Here is an 18502-nt window from a genome sequence, read left to right as displayed (position 1 = left end):
TGCCGCAACTTTCCTGCCCGCCGCCTCCTCCCCGGTGCAGTCGGGCTGCGCGGGGAGGCGGCACCGGCACCCGGCACCGCGGGGACGGTCGGGCTGGAGGGGTACGGAGCGCAGGGAGCGGGGGGTCCGGGGGGTGCCAGTGCAGAGTGACGGGGGAAGGAGGCTGTGTGGGCACGCAGAGGGGAGCGCAGCCGGGTGTTGGGGTGTCCGGGGTGCCGGGGGCTGGCGGAGCGGGGGGTGCACAGGGGTCCGGGGTGCAGCGCGGGGGGCCGGGAGTGCATGCCCAGAAGTGCCGTGGGTGCGATGGTGGGCGAGGGGTGGGCGATGGGGCGCACACAGCCGGGGCTGAGCGGGGTTCGGCTCCAGGAACGAGCGGGGCAGGTGTCGGTTCCCTCTGCCGGCACCGAGTGTCCGATGTGGGGCGTGGGAGGCGCAGCGGGGACACACGGTGGGGACGTGGAGGGACGCCGGGGTCCTCGGGGCTCGCAGGGTCGCACCTCCCAGCCCCGCAGAACGTCCTCCCAGGCCATGTCCCCTGCGTCGGGGACATGACCTCCCCTGGCCACGCCACCCATGCTGGGGACACGAGGTCTGTCCCTCGGCTTGGCAGCCAGCAGGATGGATCCTTTACGGATTGTGCAAGGGACAGGCAAAGGCCCCGTTTCGTTCCGCTGCCCTCCCCGCTCTGCCCACCCCCCAGGGACAGTCGGAGCCATTTGACCTTCTCTGGCCAGGCCAGCGCCGCTGGCTCGGGGCACCAGCCCGGCGGGGCTGTCCCCGGGACCTTGCATGGGCGGCCGAGAGTTCCAGCAGCTTTGGGCAGAGCGGGGCTGGGACGCACTTTCCAGGCAGGATGGAATCCCCGTGGTACCCGGCCGTGGGACGGGCTGGTTCCGCCGCACTCGGGGTGGATGGGCGAGGTCTGCCCGGTCCAGCCGCCTTTTCCAAACATAAAAGCTTGATTTTAGCCAGGTGGGGAAGCTGCTGTCTCCACCTGTGTGGTGGCAACAGCTTCTTGCCCAGTGTGGGCGGATGTGGGGCTGGGGCTGCTCACTGCATCCCCCGGGAACTGGGCAGGGACAGACAGCTCCCGTTCCAACTTAATCCCCACCGCCCCCTTCTCCTCCCGCTGTGGGAGCTGGGTGCCCCAGGACTTGCTGCTTGGAGACTGCGGGGCCATTTCAGCAGGAATTGGGCACGGCTGTGAGACAGGAGGAGTGTGGGGAGGCAAAACAGCTCCAAATCCAGCAAAGCCCCTGCGAACAGAGCACAGGGAAAACTTGCAAGCGCAACGAATTTTCTTGCTGTGCCACATTTTGTCACTGGCAAAGGCACCAGTGTGGAGAGGCCCAGCACAGAGCGTCTGCCAGGCAGGCAAGGTTGATCCCACCACAGCACCCACCACTTGAGCTGGATCTTTTTGGGGCTGCAGGGCCAGCACGGATAAAAACTTCATGAAGGTTTTGTATCTGGGGCATAGGAGGGTTGGAAGCTGGGAATGAGGCAGAAAATTGTCATCTTTCTACCCATATGTTTGAATCATATCCGTTTCTAGCTAGCTCAGCTGCCTGTCTCTGCTACCCTCTGTGTTTTCCTAGCTGCAGATTATTTGGGATAACTGGGAGCTGGAGGGAAATGTGTGCACAGACTTAAATGTGTGTGAGTTGGTACGGGCTGCAAAAAATCCTGCACAGCTGTAGCTGGGGCAAGGGGCCAGCTTGCTGCTCTGCCAAAAAACCTGCTTACATTTCCTCAGTGTCCAAAGTCCTCAGTGTTTGGGTGAAAACACTGGATCTCCTCTCCCCGGCGTTGCCTTGCTGTGGATGTGCGCCAGGGTTCGTGTCAGGTGGCACAGAGCGTGTCCCTCTGGAAATGGGGTTTGTCTTGGTTTCACTCTTGGTTTTGCCAGTGGGATTTTGCCAGCAAGAGGCACCATCTGGGTTGACCACAGAAGTCCAAGAAATGTTTGGAAATGGGGAGAAGTGCCTGCTGGTTATGGATGGTGGATGCTCTGTCAGGGGTGGTTTGGCAGGGCACCCTGAGCATGGCCGAGCACCCAGACTCAGAGCAGGCCAGGGACAGAGCCCACACTGAAGACTGGAGCCACCTGCCAGCTCTGACTCCAGGATTTCACATGACCTGTTGCACCCTGCAGGTCCCATGAGGAGTTGGGTACTTCTCGCCCTCTGCATACAAGGACTTCTCACCAGTCACAGCTTCCAAGTCACTGTTGTCCTTCCTGGGACACCCCAGCCATATCAAGACCATCAGCTTTCAGTGAATTTGTCAGTTCAGTGAAACTGCAATTTAAGGCCAAATCTTCATCCCTTGTCAGCTCTCAGAGTCCATCTTAGGACAGGATGGGTCATAAGCTATGTCTGATACATCCTTCACCTTCATTTGGGGTCAGATGGCGATTCCAGCCTTCCCTGGCTGGACTTCAAACATCCTGCTTTAGCACCCTTCAGGGGGATCCATCCTTTGCATGGAAAGCTGAGATGGAAGGAATTTTTTCCCCCATCTGTCCAGGAAGTGAGAGCAACAAAAATGCCTTTCATCACCTTCGTCATCCTCGCTCTGGAGGAGAGAGCACTGTACGTGCCGTGGGAAGGATGACTGACAGCTCGGCAAGAAGCTGTTAAGCCCTGCACTTGAGGGATGTTCAGGAAGTCACCCCTGGAGCAACAGAAAACCTACAGAGCTAGTGCCTATATAAATCTATAGATAGAGATCTATAGGCTTCTGTGGCCAGAGCTGAAATGTGTTAAACCAGAATAGCATTTGGAGCTGCTCCTGTGTGCCAGGACTGGCAGTTCCGTGGGCACAGGAAGCACAGGGAGCAGCTCCTCCCCAGCAACCCTGGATCACAGGGAGGGCCCAGCGAGGGCACCTGGCAGCGGAGGGGGCTGGGGGGGCTCGGTGTCTTGGAAGAACTTGGGACATTTGGAGAGGGGAGATGTTTCCTTCCTGAGGGACAGTGTCATGGCAAGCCAGTGAATGGTGTGGGGAGGGAGGGAAGGAGGGAAGGAAGGAGGGAAGGAAGGAGGGAAGGAAGGAGGGAGGGAAGGAGGGAGGGAAGGAGGGAGGGAAGGAAGGAAGGAGGGAAGGAGGGAAGGAAGGAGGGAAGGAAGGAGGGAAGGAAGGAGGGAAGGAAGGAGGGAAGGAAGGAGGGAAGGAAGGAGGGAAGGAAGGAGGGAAGGAGGGAAGGAGGGAAGGAGGGAAGGAAGGAAGGAAGGAGGGAAGGAAGGAAGGAGGGAAGGAAGGAAGGAGGGAAGGAAGGAAGGAGGGAAGGAAGGAAGGAAGGAGGGAAGGAAGGAGGGAAGGAAGGAGGGAAGGAAGGAGGGAAGGAAGGAGGGAAGGAAGGAAGGAAGGAAGGAAGGAAGGAAGGAAGGAAGGAAGGAAGGAAGGAAGGAAGGAAGGAAGGAAGGAAGGAAGGAAGGAAGGAAGGAAGGAAGGAAGGAAGGAAGGAAGGAAGGAAGGAAGGAAGGAAGGAAGGAAGGAAGGAAGGAAGGAAGGAAGGAAGGAAGGAAGGAAGGAAGGAAGGAAGGAAGGAAGGAAGGAAGGAAGGAAGGAAGGAAGGAAGGAAGGAAGGAAGGAAGGAAGGAAGGAAGGAAGGAAGGAAGGAAGGAAGGAAGGAAGGAAGGAAGGAAGGAAGGAAGGAAGGAAGGAAGGAAGGAAGGAAGGAAGGAAGGAAGGAAGGAAGGAAGGAAGGAAGGAAGGAAGGAAGGAAGGAAGGAAGGAAGGACTTCACCCACTGGATTTTGGACGTGGCTCAGGGTATTGGGTGGAGACCAGTTCCCAGTGCCCTTGGACACACGTAGTTTTACTTTTGCCTCTTCCCTGTGCTGCTTTCAGCCCCACACCCCTTTTCCTCCTTCTCAACACCCGGGCATTCTCAGTGCATTCAGCTCCCTTCTGCCTGCCTGGGTTTGGGGAAAAGGACCAACCAGAGCCCACCTGGGGCTGCCAGCTGGCAGGAGATGGCACAGAAGGATGATGGAATGTTCCCTGTGGCTGGGATGAGAGTGAGTGGTGAAGAAACTGCCCCAGGTGGCAGAATCCCTCCAGACACCATGGCAGACAGATAAAGGCCCTTGCACTGGGTGAATAACCTCATCCCATGGCTCAGGCTGGAGCAATTTCCTCTGGACTGCCACAGGCTTCAATGCTCTTCATCTATGTCATAAAAATCGGATGTGAAGAGCAATTCTTACCCTCAGCATCTCAAGTAATCTCCTGAGGGATTCATTTCCAGTGGACCCCGGTGGGCCAGCCCAGGAACGCCGGGTGCTGGGCAGGCAGGGGCAGAGGGGCTGCTGGAAGACTGAAGCGGATGGATATGGATGGAAGTGGATTCCAGGCAGGGGATTTTAGGTGAGGGAGTCCAGCCTGCAGCAAACCCTGGCCTGGAGTGATGCCCATGCCTGCGGCGGCAGCAAGGGGTGGAGACACCCAGGGGCAAAATCCCGGTGGGCAAATCCCAGCATCGGTGCCGGCTACGTGGGAGTGTATCTGGTGGCTTGTCCAAGCAGGAACGGGCCGGCCAAGAGCTGAGTCATCCCTCCAGCACGGAGGAGATCCCCCAGGGCCCCTCGTTTGCTGTTAAAAGGCAGTAGCAAGAGCAAGAGGCTGCGAAATGGCTCCGCCGAGAGCTCGGCTTCTTAGGCAGCCCCGGCCTCGGAGGGAGCGGGGATGCTCCGCTCGGAGCACGAAAGCCGCAGACATCTGGAGCCTGTGCCTTGTTTCTCAACGGCTCCTTGGCCGCGTTTCTCCTCCGTTTCGGAGATGAAGGCGGCGAGGGTGACCCGGCGGAGCGGGAGCTCGGTGCTGGCCGCTGTCCAGGCAGCCCGGCCGGAGGAAGCAGCGGCCCCGCTCTGCGCTCTGCGCTCTGTGCCGCCGCCAAAGCAAATAGGAACGGGGCCTTGGACAATGCTGGCTGCCAACCGGGGCGGCCCGGCCGCCGGCGTCGCCGCTGCCGACGGGCTCCTGGTCTCCGGGAGAGTTTCCACTGGCATCTCTGCCCCTTGCCCAGGCACATCCCTCCTGCCGGGCAGCCTGAAGACTTCATCCAGGGCATCCCGCACACCTCAGCCGTGTGCGAGGACTTGCGGGGTGCTTGGGGAGGCAGGAGGGATGAAGGGCGAGGAAGAGGAGTTGCCCAGCTTCCAGCAGCCCTCCTGCTTGCCGTGGGCTTGCTGGAAGGATTTGGCTTAGTCATCCATCCCTTTCCCTCGCTGGTAGGCTGAGCCACTGCTGAAAATATCCTGGAAGACTCCCAAGCAGCACAGAAGGCAAGAAAATGAGGAACACATGAAGGAAGGGAAGACGGGAAGGGATGGGATGGGATGGGAAGGAAAGAGGAGCAGGGCTGGGAGCGGGCGGTCTTGGCCACCCACCTCCCTGCTGGGGCCAGAGCAGAGCCAGCCACCAGAGCCATCCTGGCAGTGCCTTTGGAGAGGGGCTGCGCCCTTGCTGGGTGCGGGGGTGATGCTGATGGTCGGCGCTGGTGTCTGTGCCCAAGAGTGGCCTCGGCAGGGTGGGGGACACTGCCCTTCCCACGGGTGCTTTCGGGGGGGCAAGCTCATAGGAAATTGCTCACTCTGAGAAAATGCTTTCCCGGCAGCTCCACATCCTTTCGATCTCAGGGAAGGGCTGGTGCCCTGACCTTTGTCCGGCACAGGAGAAGCCCAGAGGCACCGGGCTGCTCGCCGCAGGACCCGCGCCAGGCTTTTAGCACTTTGCTTTTAGCACTTGAGTCCCGAGGCGTGAGGGTGGCTGTGTCCAGCTGGGCAGCAGCTGCACAGCTTCTGTCGGCTGCTGCCATCTCGTGTTGCTCCATACCTGAGCCCCCGCCAGGGCTGCCCACCGGCCTTGCTGTGAGATCGGGGTGGATTGTCATCTTCCCGCTGTGCCCGGGTTATGTCGGGGCTGAACGTGCCGGGATTCGGGGTGCGGGGCTGGGGGACACACGCTGGCCCCTCCACTGCCTCTTTGAGCCGGGGGCCGAAGCCATGTGAGCTGCAGCCGGAGATCTGCGAGGAGAAATTCCTTTCCCGTGTGGTCAGCGCAGCGGGTGCGCAGAACCCAGCTGAAATACGGGCTGGGATGGTGGAAACGTCCTGAGTGTCACTAGGTGTCCCCTGGGCTTTTCCACGTGTCCCGACATCTTCGTGACGGCCGTGCTGGGTCCCCGGTGCCCCTGAACCGTGTACCCCAGCCCCGGTGCATCTCTCCCGCCTTTCCCCGCCTGCCAGGGAAAGAGCTGGGATGCCGGGGGATACCTGGAGGAAGGGCTGCCAATCCTGGGCAGGGAGGACTGACACCCCACATTCCCACTGAAGCCCTAATCCCCCTCTCTCCTCTTCCCAGGTCTCTCCCGCAGCGCCAGCCTCTCGGAGAAGGAGCTGAAGGAGGCGAAGGCGCGGAGCCAGAGGATCGCAGCTCAGCTCACCACGGCTCCTGGCCCCAGCTCCAAGGGTGTCCTGCTGTTCCACCGGCGCAGGCAGCGCGTTGAGGGGCTCTCGGGGGCCGGGCATGGCGGGGGGCTGCCGCTGAGCCCCGCTGCCCAGCCTTGCCAAGGGGCCATGGAGCAGAGCCAGGGGCAGAGGATGAAGCCGGAGCCTGCCCAGCCTGGCAATCCAGGAGAAGGCATGCTGGCAAACGCCTCCCCGTGCCAGGAGCTTCCTGCTGAAGCCCAGCAGGTGCCACTCAGCGTTTACCTGAAGGAGAACATGGCATCGGCCACCACCAACGGCGTGCAGGAGCGCTCGGCCAGCGGGATGGAGAGAGAGGTGGAGGGGCTCGGAAATGCAGGAGCCCCTGCGGGGCCGAACACGGCGGCACTGGTGGTGGCACAGAGCCCCGGGGAGGGAAAGAACGTCAGCGTGCCCAGTGAGGTGCCCGGTGAGGTGCCTAGCGAGGTGCCCAGCGCTCCAGCAGGGACAGCCACAGCCAGGGCATCGCCAGCCGGGCAGCAGCAGAACGGGGCGCAGGGCCGGCAGTACTATGAGGTCCATCTCACCCTGGCCAAGCCCAAGCCTGTGAAGAACCGGACGGCCAGACCCTTCGGCACTCAGGCATCCCCCGCCAGTGCCCAGCCGGCCGAGGAGCCCCCTGCCCCCGAGCTGCCCCCACCTCCAACCTACGCAGAGACCCTCAGCAGCCCCCCACCCCTCACTCGTGTTCGCTCCCCCCCTGCCTACTCGGCCCTGTACCCCACCCAGGAGCAGAAGATGCTGCCAGATCCCCTTCTGGGCTGCGGGGTGAGTGGACCAAACCCCTTGCCCAAAACAGGGATCCTGGAGGAGTCAGCTGCCCGCAGAGCCAGCAGAAAGTCCATGTTCACCTTCGTGGAGAAGCCGAAGCTGGGCCCCAACCCCGACCTGCTGGACCTGGTTCAGAGTGCAGACAGCAGGAAGAAGCAGAAGGAGCAGAGGGAGCCCAGTGCCGAGGATGAGCCCTTTGCCCTGGGGGCTGAAGCTGCGAACTTTGTCCCCAACAGTGCAGCCAGGGGTGTGCAGCACCTCACACCAGCTGAGGATGCTCCAGCATGGTCCTCCTGCCTCAAGTCTCCCACCATCCAGCCCAAGAAGAAGCCACAGCCCAGCCACATCCTCACTGAAGCGAGAGGGAAGGGAGCTGAGCTCTTTGCCCGCCGACAATCCAGGATGGAGAAGTTCATCATTGAGGCCCCCTCCCAGCCTGAGCTGCTGCGGTCCCCATCGCCCACCATGTCCCTGCCTCCCTCCTGGAAGTATGACAACAATGCTTACCTGTCACCCATGGTCTCCAGACGCCCCTCCAAGAGTCCCTGCAGGCCCTCCAAAACCCCTCCTGCATCGCTGTATGGCAGCAACCTAATGGAGAATGAGGTGTCCCAGAAGGAGCTGGAGATCTCCAAGCACCAGCCTTACCAGCTCCAGTCTTCTCTCTTCATCCTCTCCCCATCCAAGAGGCCAACAAGGTCCATGCCCCAGGAGATGCCTCCACCCAGACCCTCTCTCCCCGACTCCTACCCCTATCCCCAGCAAGCCTCCTGCCCGACCTCTCCGTTGCCTCCTTCCCCGGTTTGGCATCCCACCGTGGTGCCCAGCGCCGGCCAGACCACTGCCAGCCCCTTCCCCAGTGCTGCCGGGGCTCTGCCCCTGACTCCCGACAGCCGTGCCGGTCCTGGAGCCCCGGCTGAGGTGCTGCTGGCCTCCCCGTGCCGCCTGCTGCCGCCCCGGGCAAAGGCAGGCTTCCAGGCACCCCGGCCCTCCTACTCCACCAGGAATGCCGGCATCGAGCCGCAGGTGTGGAAACCTTCTTTTTACTACAAGTAATGGTGGCAGAGAGAAAAACACAGGGGTGCTAGGCTGAGTCCTCCCTAACTGCTCATGGGAGTGCCAAAAGCCAAACCAACCACAAAAAAAAGGAGGGGGGAAAGAAAAGAAAATAGAAAAAAGAAGTGGTTGTGAGGCTGCAGTGCTGGGACAGCGGGTGACAGGCGCTGCTGAGCCCCCGGTGCAACAGGAGCTGAGGAGTCCCGGGGAGGCAGCAGGAACTGGGCACAGAGCCTGCAGGATTCCCAAAGAGTCAGTAGGAGGCTGCCAGTCCCACAAGGCTGATCTTACTCTTCTCTCACCTGGAAACTGTATGGAGCATCACACCTCTGGCTCCCTCCTTTCCTCACCTCCAGCTTTTCCAGCTCTCAGAGCTCTGTCTGCTCCTCCACATCCCCTCTGTCCTGTGGCTCTTCTCAGCCTCCTACCAAAGCAAACCTGGAGGGGACACGCTGCCTTTCTGCCTCACTGTGCCTGCTCCTGGCTCTTCTGTTGCTCCTTCAGGATCTGTCCTCGTTTGCTTCCTCACTGTGGAGGAAGAACTGCATCCCTCGGGGAATGGCAGAGTCCAGTGCTGCTGGGCCCGGGGACACCGCGGGGTCTCTGTCCCTGCTGGGGTGGGCACTGCTGGAAGCAAGGGATGTGCTGGGATGAGGAGGGTGCCAGGGCTGCTGGGTGATGTCCAGCCCAAGGCATCATCCAGCTGTGCCTCTGCCCATGCCCTCTCACCACTTTCCCCATGGTGCCAAGTTGCCTTTTGACTGTGCTTTATTTCTCCTGCATTTTTCTTTTTCCCCCTCTTTCTGAATACACTCTCTGCGCTGTCACACGTGGCTCTTCTCTTTCCTGTGGTCTGGGGAGCAGTGCTGGCTGAGGGGTCCTGGGGCAGTGCGACGGGGGCTCCGAGCAGCCCCCAGAGGGAGACTTTAGGAAGCTGCAGGTTGTCAGAGGTCCTGGGACATATTCTGGGCAAGGATGATGACCGGCAGGCTCAGCTTGCCCCGATCTCCTTGGTGGGCTTGGGCGTGCAGGGTCAAACGCGTTTTGGGGACCCCTTGCAGGGGTGCAATGCACGAGGAGACATCCCCGGCTCCTGTGGGGCTGTGCCAGCATGAATCTTACCTTGGCACCCTCCTGTACCCCCTGCTCTGTCCCTTCGTCCCCCCGAGTGGGGGTCACTGACCCGCTCTCTGTCCCTCTCCAGGACAGGCGCTCGTCCCTCCCTGCATCGCCCACCTGGACGCCCCGGCTGGCGCGGCGCCCGGGCAGCCTGGACGGCTGGGCCAGCCCGGCCTCGGTGCCCGAGCTGGATGAGGGACCCCCCACGTCCCCTCCGTGGAGCGAGAGGTCCCTGTCCCCGCTGCGGCAGGACGCGGACCCCCGGGCCAGCCGGCAGATGCAAGCGCGGCTCGCCAGGAACATCATCAACGCTGCCCGCAGGAAGAGCTCCTCTCCCAAAGCCGTGGGGCTGGAGAGCTCCCGGCCCTTCACCCCCATCTCTGCCGGCCCCCCCAGCCTGCCCCAGTCGCCCCGGCTGGGGCCGAGAGCGCCGGCACTGCAGGCTGCCAGCAGCGTGCTGGGGAGCCTGGGCAGCCTGGGCAGCCCCTCGCCCACCCACAAAAGCCCCCTGCGATCCCCCCGGGCAGGCAGCCCCCAGTTCTGTGCCTCCCCCGGGATGCCCCGAGCCGCCTGGGCGGAGGGTCGCCGGCTCCTGCTGTCTTCCAGCGCGTCTCCCTGCCCCGTGCCCAGGCTGTCCCCCGTCCCCAAGAGCCCCCTGCCATCCCCCGTGGCGGGCGGGCGCTCCCCGGCCAAGCGCTGCACCTCCCGGTCCCCGACGGACTCGGACGTCTCCCTCGACTCCGAAGACTCGGGGACCAAGAGCCCGGGAATCCACAGCTTCAACCTCTGTCCCCGGGGCTGGACCAGCAGCCTGCGGCTGAAGACGGGGGGTCTGCCCTCAGGGGCTCCCTGCACCTCCTAGAGAAGCCAGCCCCCGTCAAAAAACCCTCTCTCTCCCTCGACCCGCCAGCCCGGGTGATGCCACCCGCTCACCCCCACCGGGAACACACCAACCCCAAAAATCTGTCCCTTCGGAGCTGCCGCGGCCCCTCTGTGTGCCAGAGGGGTCAGGTGCCTCCCGCCCGCCCGCCGTCCCATGGCCCCGCTCTATTTTTACCTCCCTAACCTTTCGTGGCAGGACTGCGTGCTCAGCAGGCAGAGAGGGGGAGCCGATCCTCCTCCCTCGGCAGTCCCTGCCTGCCCCATCCCGCACGGCCAGGATGGGATGGGCTTGTGGTCCCCCGTGTCCCCGGCTCCCAGGTGTTATCCCGGGGTGTCACTGCAGCTTTGCTTCCCTGGGGTGGCACATCTGCTGCGGGTGGGCTGCATCGACTGGATGCCATGACCAGGTTCCCTCTCCCAGCCTCTCCCAGCCTCTCCCAGCCTCTCCCAGCCTCTCCCAGCCTCTCCCAGCCTCTCCCAGCCTCTCCCAGCCTCTCCCAGCCTCTAGATTTGGCCAGTGTCAATTGAAACAAGATTTTGGAGAGGAAAATTTTATTTTTAGTTCTAGTCCTCCAGTTCTTCACTGCCTTTTTTTCAATTTGAAACTTTTGACTCCTTCTCAAAGAAATTCTCCCAAATCCTTCTTTCCCTGGAGACAAAAAAGAGCCAAAGTTATTTATTGCCATGTTAAGGGGACTGTTTACAGGTGCCCTCCCACCCTGCCCAGACCATGAGGGACAGCCCCATCTTGTACCTTTCACTGTCCACATCCCCAGGTTCACCACATCCCCATCCCCGCTCCGTTGGGATGCAGGCACACACGGGAACCGATGGGCGCTGTGACAGCCAGGGCAGGTGGGGAACTGTAGGGGCTGAAGGAAATGGTAGAAGTTGCAGAGGGTTTGAAGGAGGTGTTGGCACAGAAGGTGATTCTGAGAATGTTGGTTCCCCACACCTTGGGGCCAGTGAGACCAGCCCTGGAAAAGAGGTTGTGTTTGGGATGCCAGGGCATATCGCCATTCACGGAGCCCGTCACCCCTTCCCTTTCCCCAGGACATGGTGTTGAAGCCAGCCCACCCCTGTTCCCTGGAGCACCTCCACACTGCAGGCTGCCCCTCCTGGAACACAGCCCCCCATTCCCAGGACACATCTCCCACCCTCACTCCAGCAGCCACCACAGCCTGCCTTCACCTCACCACTGTATACCCCCTTCAGAAATAAACCGCCGTTATTCCACCCAGCCCGGCTCTGATCTGTCCCCGAGGTGGCCTGGGCACACATGGCACATGGCCACCTCCTGCTGCTGCTACATGTCCCCAGGGCTCAGCCCTGCTCCATGCCAAGTGACAGTACCTGCATCTGTGTGGGTCAGCCCTGCTCCGTGCTGGGTTGATGGTGTCCTGGTCCCCAAGGGTCAGAGCCCTGCTCTGTGCCAGGATTATGGCATCCTCATCCCTGTGAGTCAGACCTGCTCCGTGCTGGGGTGACGGCATCCCGGTCCCCAAGGGTCACAGCCCTGCTCCGCCCCCTTTCTCAGCCAGAAATAACTTCTGTCCCGTGGCTGGACCTTGGCATCTGGGCTGGAGCCCAGGGCGGGTTGGGGCGAGCAGCAGGAGCCCAAGGGTGCCGTGAAGGGCCAGCAGAGGCCACCGAGTGCTGGTGGCTGCAGCTTGGCTTCATCCTCATCCCCAGTGCAGCAGGAGAAGCATCTTCAGTTCCCAGCATCTGGGGTATCCCCTGGCCAGGTAGGGAAGGTGAGGTCCCACGTGGGGGTCAGCAGGTGGGTGGGTGGACAGAGCTTGGGGATGTCCTTGGAAAAGGGGACACCACCACTGTGGGGGTCAGGGTACAGTGTCCCTGGAGTGGGAAGAGGGAAGGATGGGGTGCAGATCCCCAGCTCGTTGTGTGGATGGTTAATGCTGAACTCAGAGCTGGCAGGGAGCTGTGTAGCAGGCACCCCAGCCCCACGGGAGCCCCAGCACTGCAGGGCCCTTAGGGGAAGCTGCCCAGCATCAGCCGGAGCTGACAGATGCCAGATGCACCAAACAGGGTCAAACAGCCCTTGTGGAGCCGAGTGTCCCAGCAGCACAGGAGGGCTCTGCTGCAGGTGGGCAGCTCGGGGGGTGCTGCCTGGAGCTGGTTTCCAGCTGCCTCTCCACAATGGAGCAACCCAGCTGAGTGGTCCCATGACCCTTCTTGCCGCTGGCTGGGCTCACCAGGTCCCGGCAGGTTCAGGGCTGCAGCTCCTGCACCCTTGGAGCCAGCAGCTGAAAATAGCTCTGCTAAGGCGGAGGTGCTGGGGGGCGGGAGCCAGGCCCCTGCTTGTCCAGCAGCTGCTGCTCCGAGGGCGCTTGGGGCACAAGGCTCACTGTGGGCAAAGACAGAGGCAAGGACAGGTTTTGCCCTAAAGAAAGGCAGAGAGGAAGAATGACAGGCAGGGGCTGAGGGGCAGTGTGATTTGATCATTCCCTGTGTCTGTTGAAGGGGACAGAGAGTGATGCAAGGAGATGTTTAGGGATGATGCTGACAGGGCTGATGCTTGGGGGTGATGCTGACCGAGAGAGATGCTCAGCTGAATCCTAGCATCTCTCTGGGGCATGCCTGGGGTGACATATTCCCATGTTTGGTGTCACTCTTGGAGTGCCTCTCTCTTCCAGCCAGCCAGGATCCATCCCCCTCCCACAGAGCTGCCCCAAGAGCACAGCAGGAAGTGATGGCCATCATGAGACCGGGCCCTGGAGATGGTAAGGGGGTGCAGGTGTGTCACCAGCCCCAGGACAATGCTGCCTGGGGGCAGACCCAGCTCTGGTTAAGGCCACTTGCCCTGCTTTTGCTGGAACAGTCCATGCACAAGGGTGGGAGAGGCTGCTTGAACCTCTGGAGCTCCCTGACAATTCCTCACACTGAGGAAACTCCAGCCCCTAGCGTGGGCAAATGGCCCGGCCACAAAACAGAGATCCCAATGAGGGGATAATGGTCTGTGCTGGTTGGGGTCCCCAACACTGCAGCATCCTCAGCTGTGGCTGTGCTCTCCCAGCCTCTTCAGAGCCCCAGCTGGACCTGGGGAAGAAGATGAGCACAGCTCAGGACCTGATGATCGAGGAGCTCTCCCTGCAGAACAACCGCGGCTCCCGGCTCTTCCAGCAGCGCCAGAAGCGAGTGCAGCGCTTTGTCTTTGAGCATCCCAGCGGCTCCAGGCAGGTGGGTCTGAGGACAGCCCTTCCCTGGCTCTTGCAGCCTTGCCAGAGAAGGAATTCCTGCTGGGGTCAGTGGTCTCTCCGCAGGACAGCCATGGTTGGCTGACTGCTATGCAGAGGTGAAGGGAGAGATGTCTTGGTGATGGAGATGGGCAAACATGGGGTTCAATATCCACCAAAGAGGAGGGAGATGGTGCTGATCCCCCTCTGCACCCACCCATTGTCTCCTGCAGCTCCCAGGGCAAGGGGCAGGTGGCTCACACCACACTGGGAAAGGTTATCCAGAAGGAACAGTGAATGAACAGATGGTGAGTAAATGGAGGAAGCTCTGAGGTGCTTTCAACCACCCCAAGTCCCAAATGGGCAGGGGGAGCTCCCCCTGTTCCTGCTAACTCTCCCCTCCACAGGCAGGGGAGAATGCTGAGGGCCAGGAGAATTATCACTCTGAGCTCCACGTAGCAGCATCCCCCCAAGGTGGCCCTCCAGAAGTACCCAAGAAGTCAGAGAAGGTCTTGCACATGAGCAAAGTCCTGAACCCCAGTGCCCTGGCCCCAGGTAAGTGAATGCTTCCTGCACCTGAACCCAGCACTGCTGTGATCTCAGCAACACGGGGCTGGAGGCAGTGAGCTGCTGAGGGGTCTGCCCAACCCTCCCCCAGAGATTTTATATGTGAAAATATGTATCTTTATCTACTTGTTGTAGATACACATTCCCAGTAACATGTCTTCCATGGCCATGGAGAGGCTGAGCTGTTCCCAGCCCCCTGCCTCAGCCTGGCTGTGGCCCCAGCAGCCCACACTGTCTCTCCTTTGTGCAGGGTACTCGAGCCCCCTTAAAGAAATTCCTCATGAGAAGTTCAATGTCACTGCCATCCCCAAGGGCTACCGGTCCCCATGGCAGGAGCTCTTTGGTGACAGTGACAGTGCTGCGTATGGCAAGAACCCGCCGCCCATGAGACCCCCTGCGTGGGACTTCAGGAGCTTCAACAGGTAACAGGGCAGACACTGCCAGCCACACCAGCCCTTGGCCAAACCCTTCAGCCTCCAGGAGCACCCACCATCCTGCCAGGAAAATTCCACCATTCATGCCCACTTTATACCCCACAGGAGCACAGCTCAGAATGCTCTTTTCCCACTCAGGAGCGCCTCTGTGGTTCCCTGCAAAGGTTCTTGCCTCCAGCAGCTCTCCCCCAGATCTCCTCTCAGCTCCACTACTGGGCTTGTACAGCCTTAAGCAGCTTGATCTCACTGGGTAACTTCAGGGACGAAATTTGGGAGGACCAGTTCTTACACACATGGTCCTGGAGACGGAATCGCTTCTGTTCCCAGCTGGGCTCAGCTCTGGGCTGGGTGGAGGAATGACAGAGTGCCAAGTCTCTTTCCTAATTTCAATAAGGTATTCAAGCAGCTGCTGGAAGCAGTAGGGGTATAAGGTTAATCTTCCCACAGAGTGCTAAGAGGTCACCAGATTCCATCCAAACACCTGCTTGAGCCCAAAGCCTCCGAGCCAGGGGGTTTCTGGTGGCTCAGCCTGGCAAACTCCAGGCCCTGTGGGTGCTTCTGATGGAGCACAGCTGGTGCCTCCTCAGACCTCCAAATTACACTGGGGTCAAAGGTGGGACCCTGCAGCAAAGACTGCCAAGACAGATCTCCTTTATGGAAAGGTGCTTGGTGGGGATCCAGGAGATGGAGATCTGGTGGTAGCAAATCACCAACAGCACACAGCAGAATAATGAGAACTGAACTTTTAAGCTGAACTTCATCCCAGGGTATCAGCAAAAGGAGTCCTGTCTGTCCTCCTTCCTGAAATCCTCTGTCATGAGGATGGAATTATATTGGTTTTGTTGGCCTGGCCAAAGTCACCTTCCAGTGGGCAGGTTCCCACTGGAGTTTCCCCCCGGGACACAGCACTGCTCCCCATCAGACTGTGCCAACAGCAGCTCCCTGCACCCACCCCAGGGCTGGGTTTGTGGTGTGGGGGACACAACTGCTGTACCAGCACTTGGCAGAAGGGGCTGTGGGGGACCACAACCCCTCCTTGTGGGAAAAGCCATCCTAAAGGGCAGAGATGAGCCTGGCCACCACCGTCCCTTTGCTGCTCTCCTCCCCCTCAGCCCTGGGGCTTTGCCATGTGGCTCTCCTTGAGTTAGAGCCAAGGAGGTGCTGCAGGGGGAGAACAAGAAGCTGCTGCAGACACTTGGCTCTTTTTTTTCAACATTTAACCATGTTCCTGCCTCAGGATTTATTTATGGACAGGGACTGAAGCAAGGACATGTTTCTGAATAATACTCTACCCTGTACCATTTCTCCCCTCTCACACGCTGCCTTTCTATTTAAAGTCTTCAACTGTAATTTAATACAGATGGATGTTAATTTAACTCCAAGCCTCTTGCCACCTCCTCTAATTCTTCAGTGAAGCAGGAAGATTCAGAAAGCCAATCTGCTTTTAACTGGGCTTTTCATGATCTTCCAAGCTGCTGGCTTTTGAATCACTTCTCAGTTCAAATACCAAACCACAGAAAAACAAACGTTTTGGAACAAACTGGCTATCGAAAAGCCAGTGGCCTTGCCTAAGGCTAGCTGAATCCCAGCACAGCTCCCATGGTCACAGGGCAAGGGCAAGTCCACCATCTCCATGGCAACTGCGTTAAAGCAGGCTGATTTATCCCCAATTTTAAACATTCAGATTGTGATGCAAAAACCTGGGCCACCTTGCTAAGGTGTGCTGCCTTAAGAGAGTGAAAACCAAGCTTTGACAAAGACTCTCTTTCCCCCAAAAAAAGTTCCTAGAACAACCTTCTCTCATTTGCCTTTCCCCCTCTTATTTCTCCTCTGTTGCAAAACAGTGCCACGTTATTCATGTTCTAACAGTGCTTCCCAAAGCAAACATTCCCACTTTTGCCTCACTGATAGCTCAGCCCCCATGTACTGCTCCAAAACCAACATTCTTGGCTTTTTGGGGGCTGGCACACTCTTCCCCAGTGTCCCTTTCCACATTTCTCCAGAAAGAGATGACAGCTCTTGCCCCCACACTGCTCCTCCTGTTAGTCATTGTTCACGAGGAGCCGTCCCAAAGGGCGGGATGGAGCCAGGGCCAATAGAGCTGTATGTGCCAGAGTGATCTGGAGCAGCGCTGTCAGCCTCAGCCCTCTGCAGGACACAGGAGCTCAAGACCGGGGGTTTGTCACTATTACTGGTCTCTGAATCTAAGCCCTTCCATGTGCAGAACACTTCCACCAACACCCAGGCACCAAACCCCATTCTGCAGGCTTGCCAAAGTTTGAGTTGAGGTGTACCAGAGAACCACCTTGCTGGGCTGGCAGGGCTCTAGCAGTGTCCTGGGTGGAAGAGGAGGGTTGTAATTTCTAACAGGCATTGCTACATTGCTGGACTCAGTAAATCCAAGCTTATTTTTTCTAACACCTTCACAACGTGCCCAGCCTCTCCTTGTGACCAAGTGTGCTTCTCCTCGTGCTGCAGGACTCCGGCCCCGTTTGACAGGGCATTGGTTGGTGAGCCGTTCTCTTTGCCCACCATAGAGCTGGAAAACCTGAGTGTGCTGGAGCTGATTTCCCACAGGCCCAACTTCAACAGGGTGGCCCAAGGCTGGGTGCGGATCCTGCCAGAGAGCGAAGAGCTGTAGGACGTGCGCTCCCTTCCCCACGGCCACGGATGGTTCCCTCACTGGACTCGGACACACTCGCAGGGGAGGCGGGGCAGGTAAACTTTGTGAAAGCTCAGCTGGTGGGCTTGGGTTGTCATCTTTGAATGGAGTTTGACTGAGCTCGAGTGTGGGACCATTCTGAATTCCCCCTGCAGTCAGTACCAAGCCAACCAGCCAAGTCCTCGCTGTTAATCCAGCAGATCCCCACAAGCTCCTGTACAAAACATCCCGTACAGCCTGTCCTCTTCCCTGCCTCATGGAAAACAGCAGCACTGCCAGCTGCAACACACCAAGCTGCCTCACTGCATCCTCACTGACACACGAGACCTGCTTGGACAGCTGGTGCTTTTGCAGAGAAATTCCATCTTCAGGACAACCCTGCACCTGTCATTCCAGGCAGGACACAGAGAGGAGGTGATAATGGAAGAGCACTAGCAAAACAAGTTACTTGAGGCATTGGCATGTTTAAAGCAGCTACCTTGAGCTTGGCTGGACAACAAAAACAAATGAAGGAGTGGGAATCTACCTGTTTACCAACACAGCACAGCCACAATAGAGGGGAGAGGAACACTGGGAGCTGGAAACTTGTACCATTTTCCATGAGCTACAGGCTAGCACTTGGCAGCTATCTTCCCCTTCCTACCGCTCTTTATGTGTCTCGCTTGAAATGTAATCTAGGCTCTTGGAGTGACTTAGACCAGACTTGCTTCATGCAGTTGGTCAAGGATCAGGCCCTGCCTGGACCCACTGCCCTGCAGAACCACACCATGTGAGGATGCTGCCAGCACGTTCTGGTAACTTCAGCGGGAAGGAAAAGCAGCACAGCTGTGCCTCCAGAGCAAGCACGGGCTTCCCTGGGAACATGAAAATCAGCAGTGAGGATCCAACCACACCAACGTTTTCAGCAGTGACACACAGTGGGACATGCAGCTAACAACAGCCTACAGTCACCAGAACATCTGGGGAAGCCCACTCTCAAAATCTGACTCAGCACAGGCCTCCTTCAATTGCTTTTGTCAGGTTCTTAATGTTACCCTTTCTTATACTCCTAAAAGCACCAGGATAAAAGTTCCTTTTTCCACCACTGTGGTTAAATGGGGCAAGTAAATGTTGTGGTAAAAATGCAGTTAGCAGCTGCCTCATATGTGAGGTTTGTATCGCTGTGCAGAGCAAACCCCACGCAGGGACTCTGCTGCCACAACACACTATTCAGGTGGGAAGATCTCATTACTCTGCTTCCCACAGAAGCAGGAGGGGGCAAGTAAATAATAAGAAAAATGGTTTGTTCCTTAGAAACAATAAATCTGATGCTTAACTGCT

General features: G+C 59.1%; 2 protein-coding genes and 1 long non-coding RNA gene across 7 annotated transcripts in view; 2 read left to right on the top strand and 1 right to left on the bottom strand.

Annotated features, from left to right (window-relative positions):
- The window catches only part of SYNPO (synaptopodin), a 22512-nt gene extending 10950 nt beyond the window's left edge, over positions 1–11562 (top strand). The window contains exons 3-5 of one of the 2 annotated variants that reach the window (XR_015276816.1): positions 6370–8291; positions 9526–10772; positions 10824–11562. Coding sequence is in view for 1 of the 2 variants with exons in the window: in XM_086852115.1 (XP_086708241.1) it covers positions 6370–8291; positions 9526–10302 (2699 nt within the window). In the remaining variant the exon portion in view is untranslated. Of the gene's footprint in view, positions 1–6369; positions 8292–9525 lie in introns of both variants that reach the window. The other variant, XM_086852115.1, reaches the window with a different exon arrangement.
- LOC147650348 (uncharacterized) lies at positions 10868–11802 on the bottom strand. The gene is made up of 3 exons (XR_015276817.1): positions 11676–11802; positions 11077–11194; positions 10868–10971 (listed from the first exon to the last, which is right to left on the bottom strand). It is a non-coding gene; the product is annotated as an uncharacterized LOC147650348 (long non-coding RNA).
- On the top strand, positions 11555–18502 carry MYOZ3 (myozenin 3). 4 transcript variants are annotated; one of them, XM_023935945.2, is made up of 7 exons: positions 11555–12067; positions 12980–13066; positions 13360–13523; positions 13753–13827; positions 13927–14074; positions 14337–14508; positions 16999–18502. In XM_023935945.2, exons 2-7 carry the CDS (start codon positions 13036–13038, stop codon positions 17159–17161), a joined length of 753 nt encoding a protein of 250 aa, XP_023791713.2. In that variant the 5' UTR covers positions 11555–12067; positions 12980–13035; the 3' UTR covers positions 17162–18502. The 4 variants fall into 4 exon arrangements, with proteins under 4 accessions (XP_023791713.2, XP_023791715.2, XP_023791714.2 ...); XM_023935947.2 differs by having other exon boundaries at positions 11929–12067; positions 12984–13066; XM_023935946.2 differs by having other exon boundaries at positions 11946–12076.

Source organism: Cyanistes caeruleus, chromosome 15 (genome assembly GCF_971803275.1).
Source record: "Cyanistes caeruleus chromosome 15, bCyaCae1.hap1.1, whole genome shotgun sequence".
In the NCBI taxonomy this organism is placed as follows: domain Eukaryota; kingdom Metazoa; phylum Chordata; class Aves; order Passeriformes; family Paridae; genus Cyanistes; species Cyanistes caeruleus.
The sequence above is the reverse complement of the archived record's forward strand: the minus strand, read 5'-3'. Positions and strand labels throughout refer to the sequence as shown.

Excerpts from the sequence above, each read along its gene's own strand:
- MYOZ3 (XM_023935945.2), top strand. The coding sequence starts at position 13,036 with ATGGCCATCATGAGACCGGGCCCTGGAGATG. Across the intron at positions 13,067-13,359 it reads GAGACCGGGCCCTGGAGATG|CCTCTTCAGAGCCCCAGCTG; the intron begins GTAAGGGGGTGC and ends GTGCTCTCCCAG. Across the intron at positions 13,828-13,926 it reads GAACAGTGAATGAACAGATG|GCAGGGGAGAATGCTGAGGG; the intron begins GTGAGTAAATGG and ends TCCCCTCCACAG.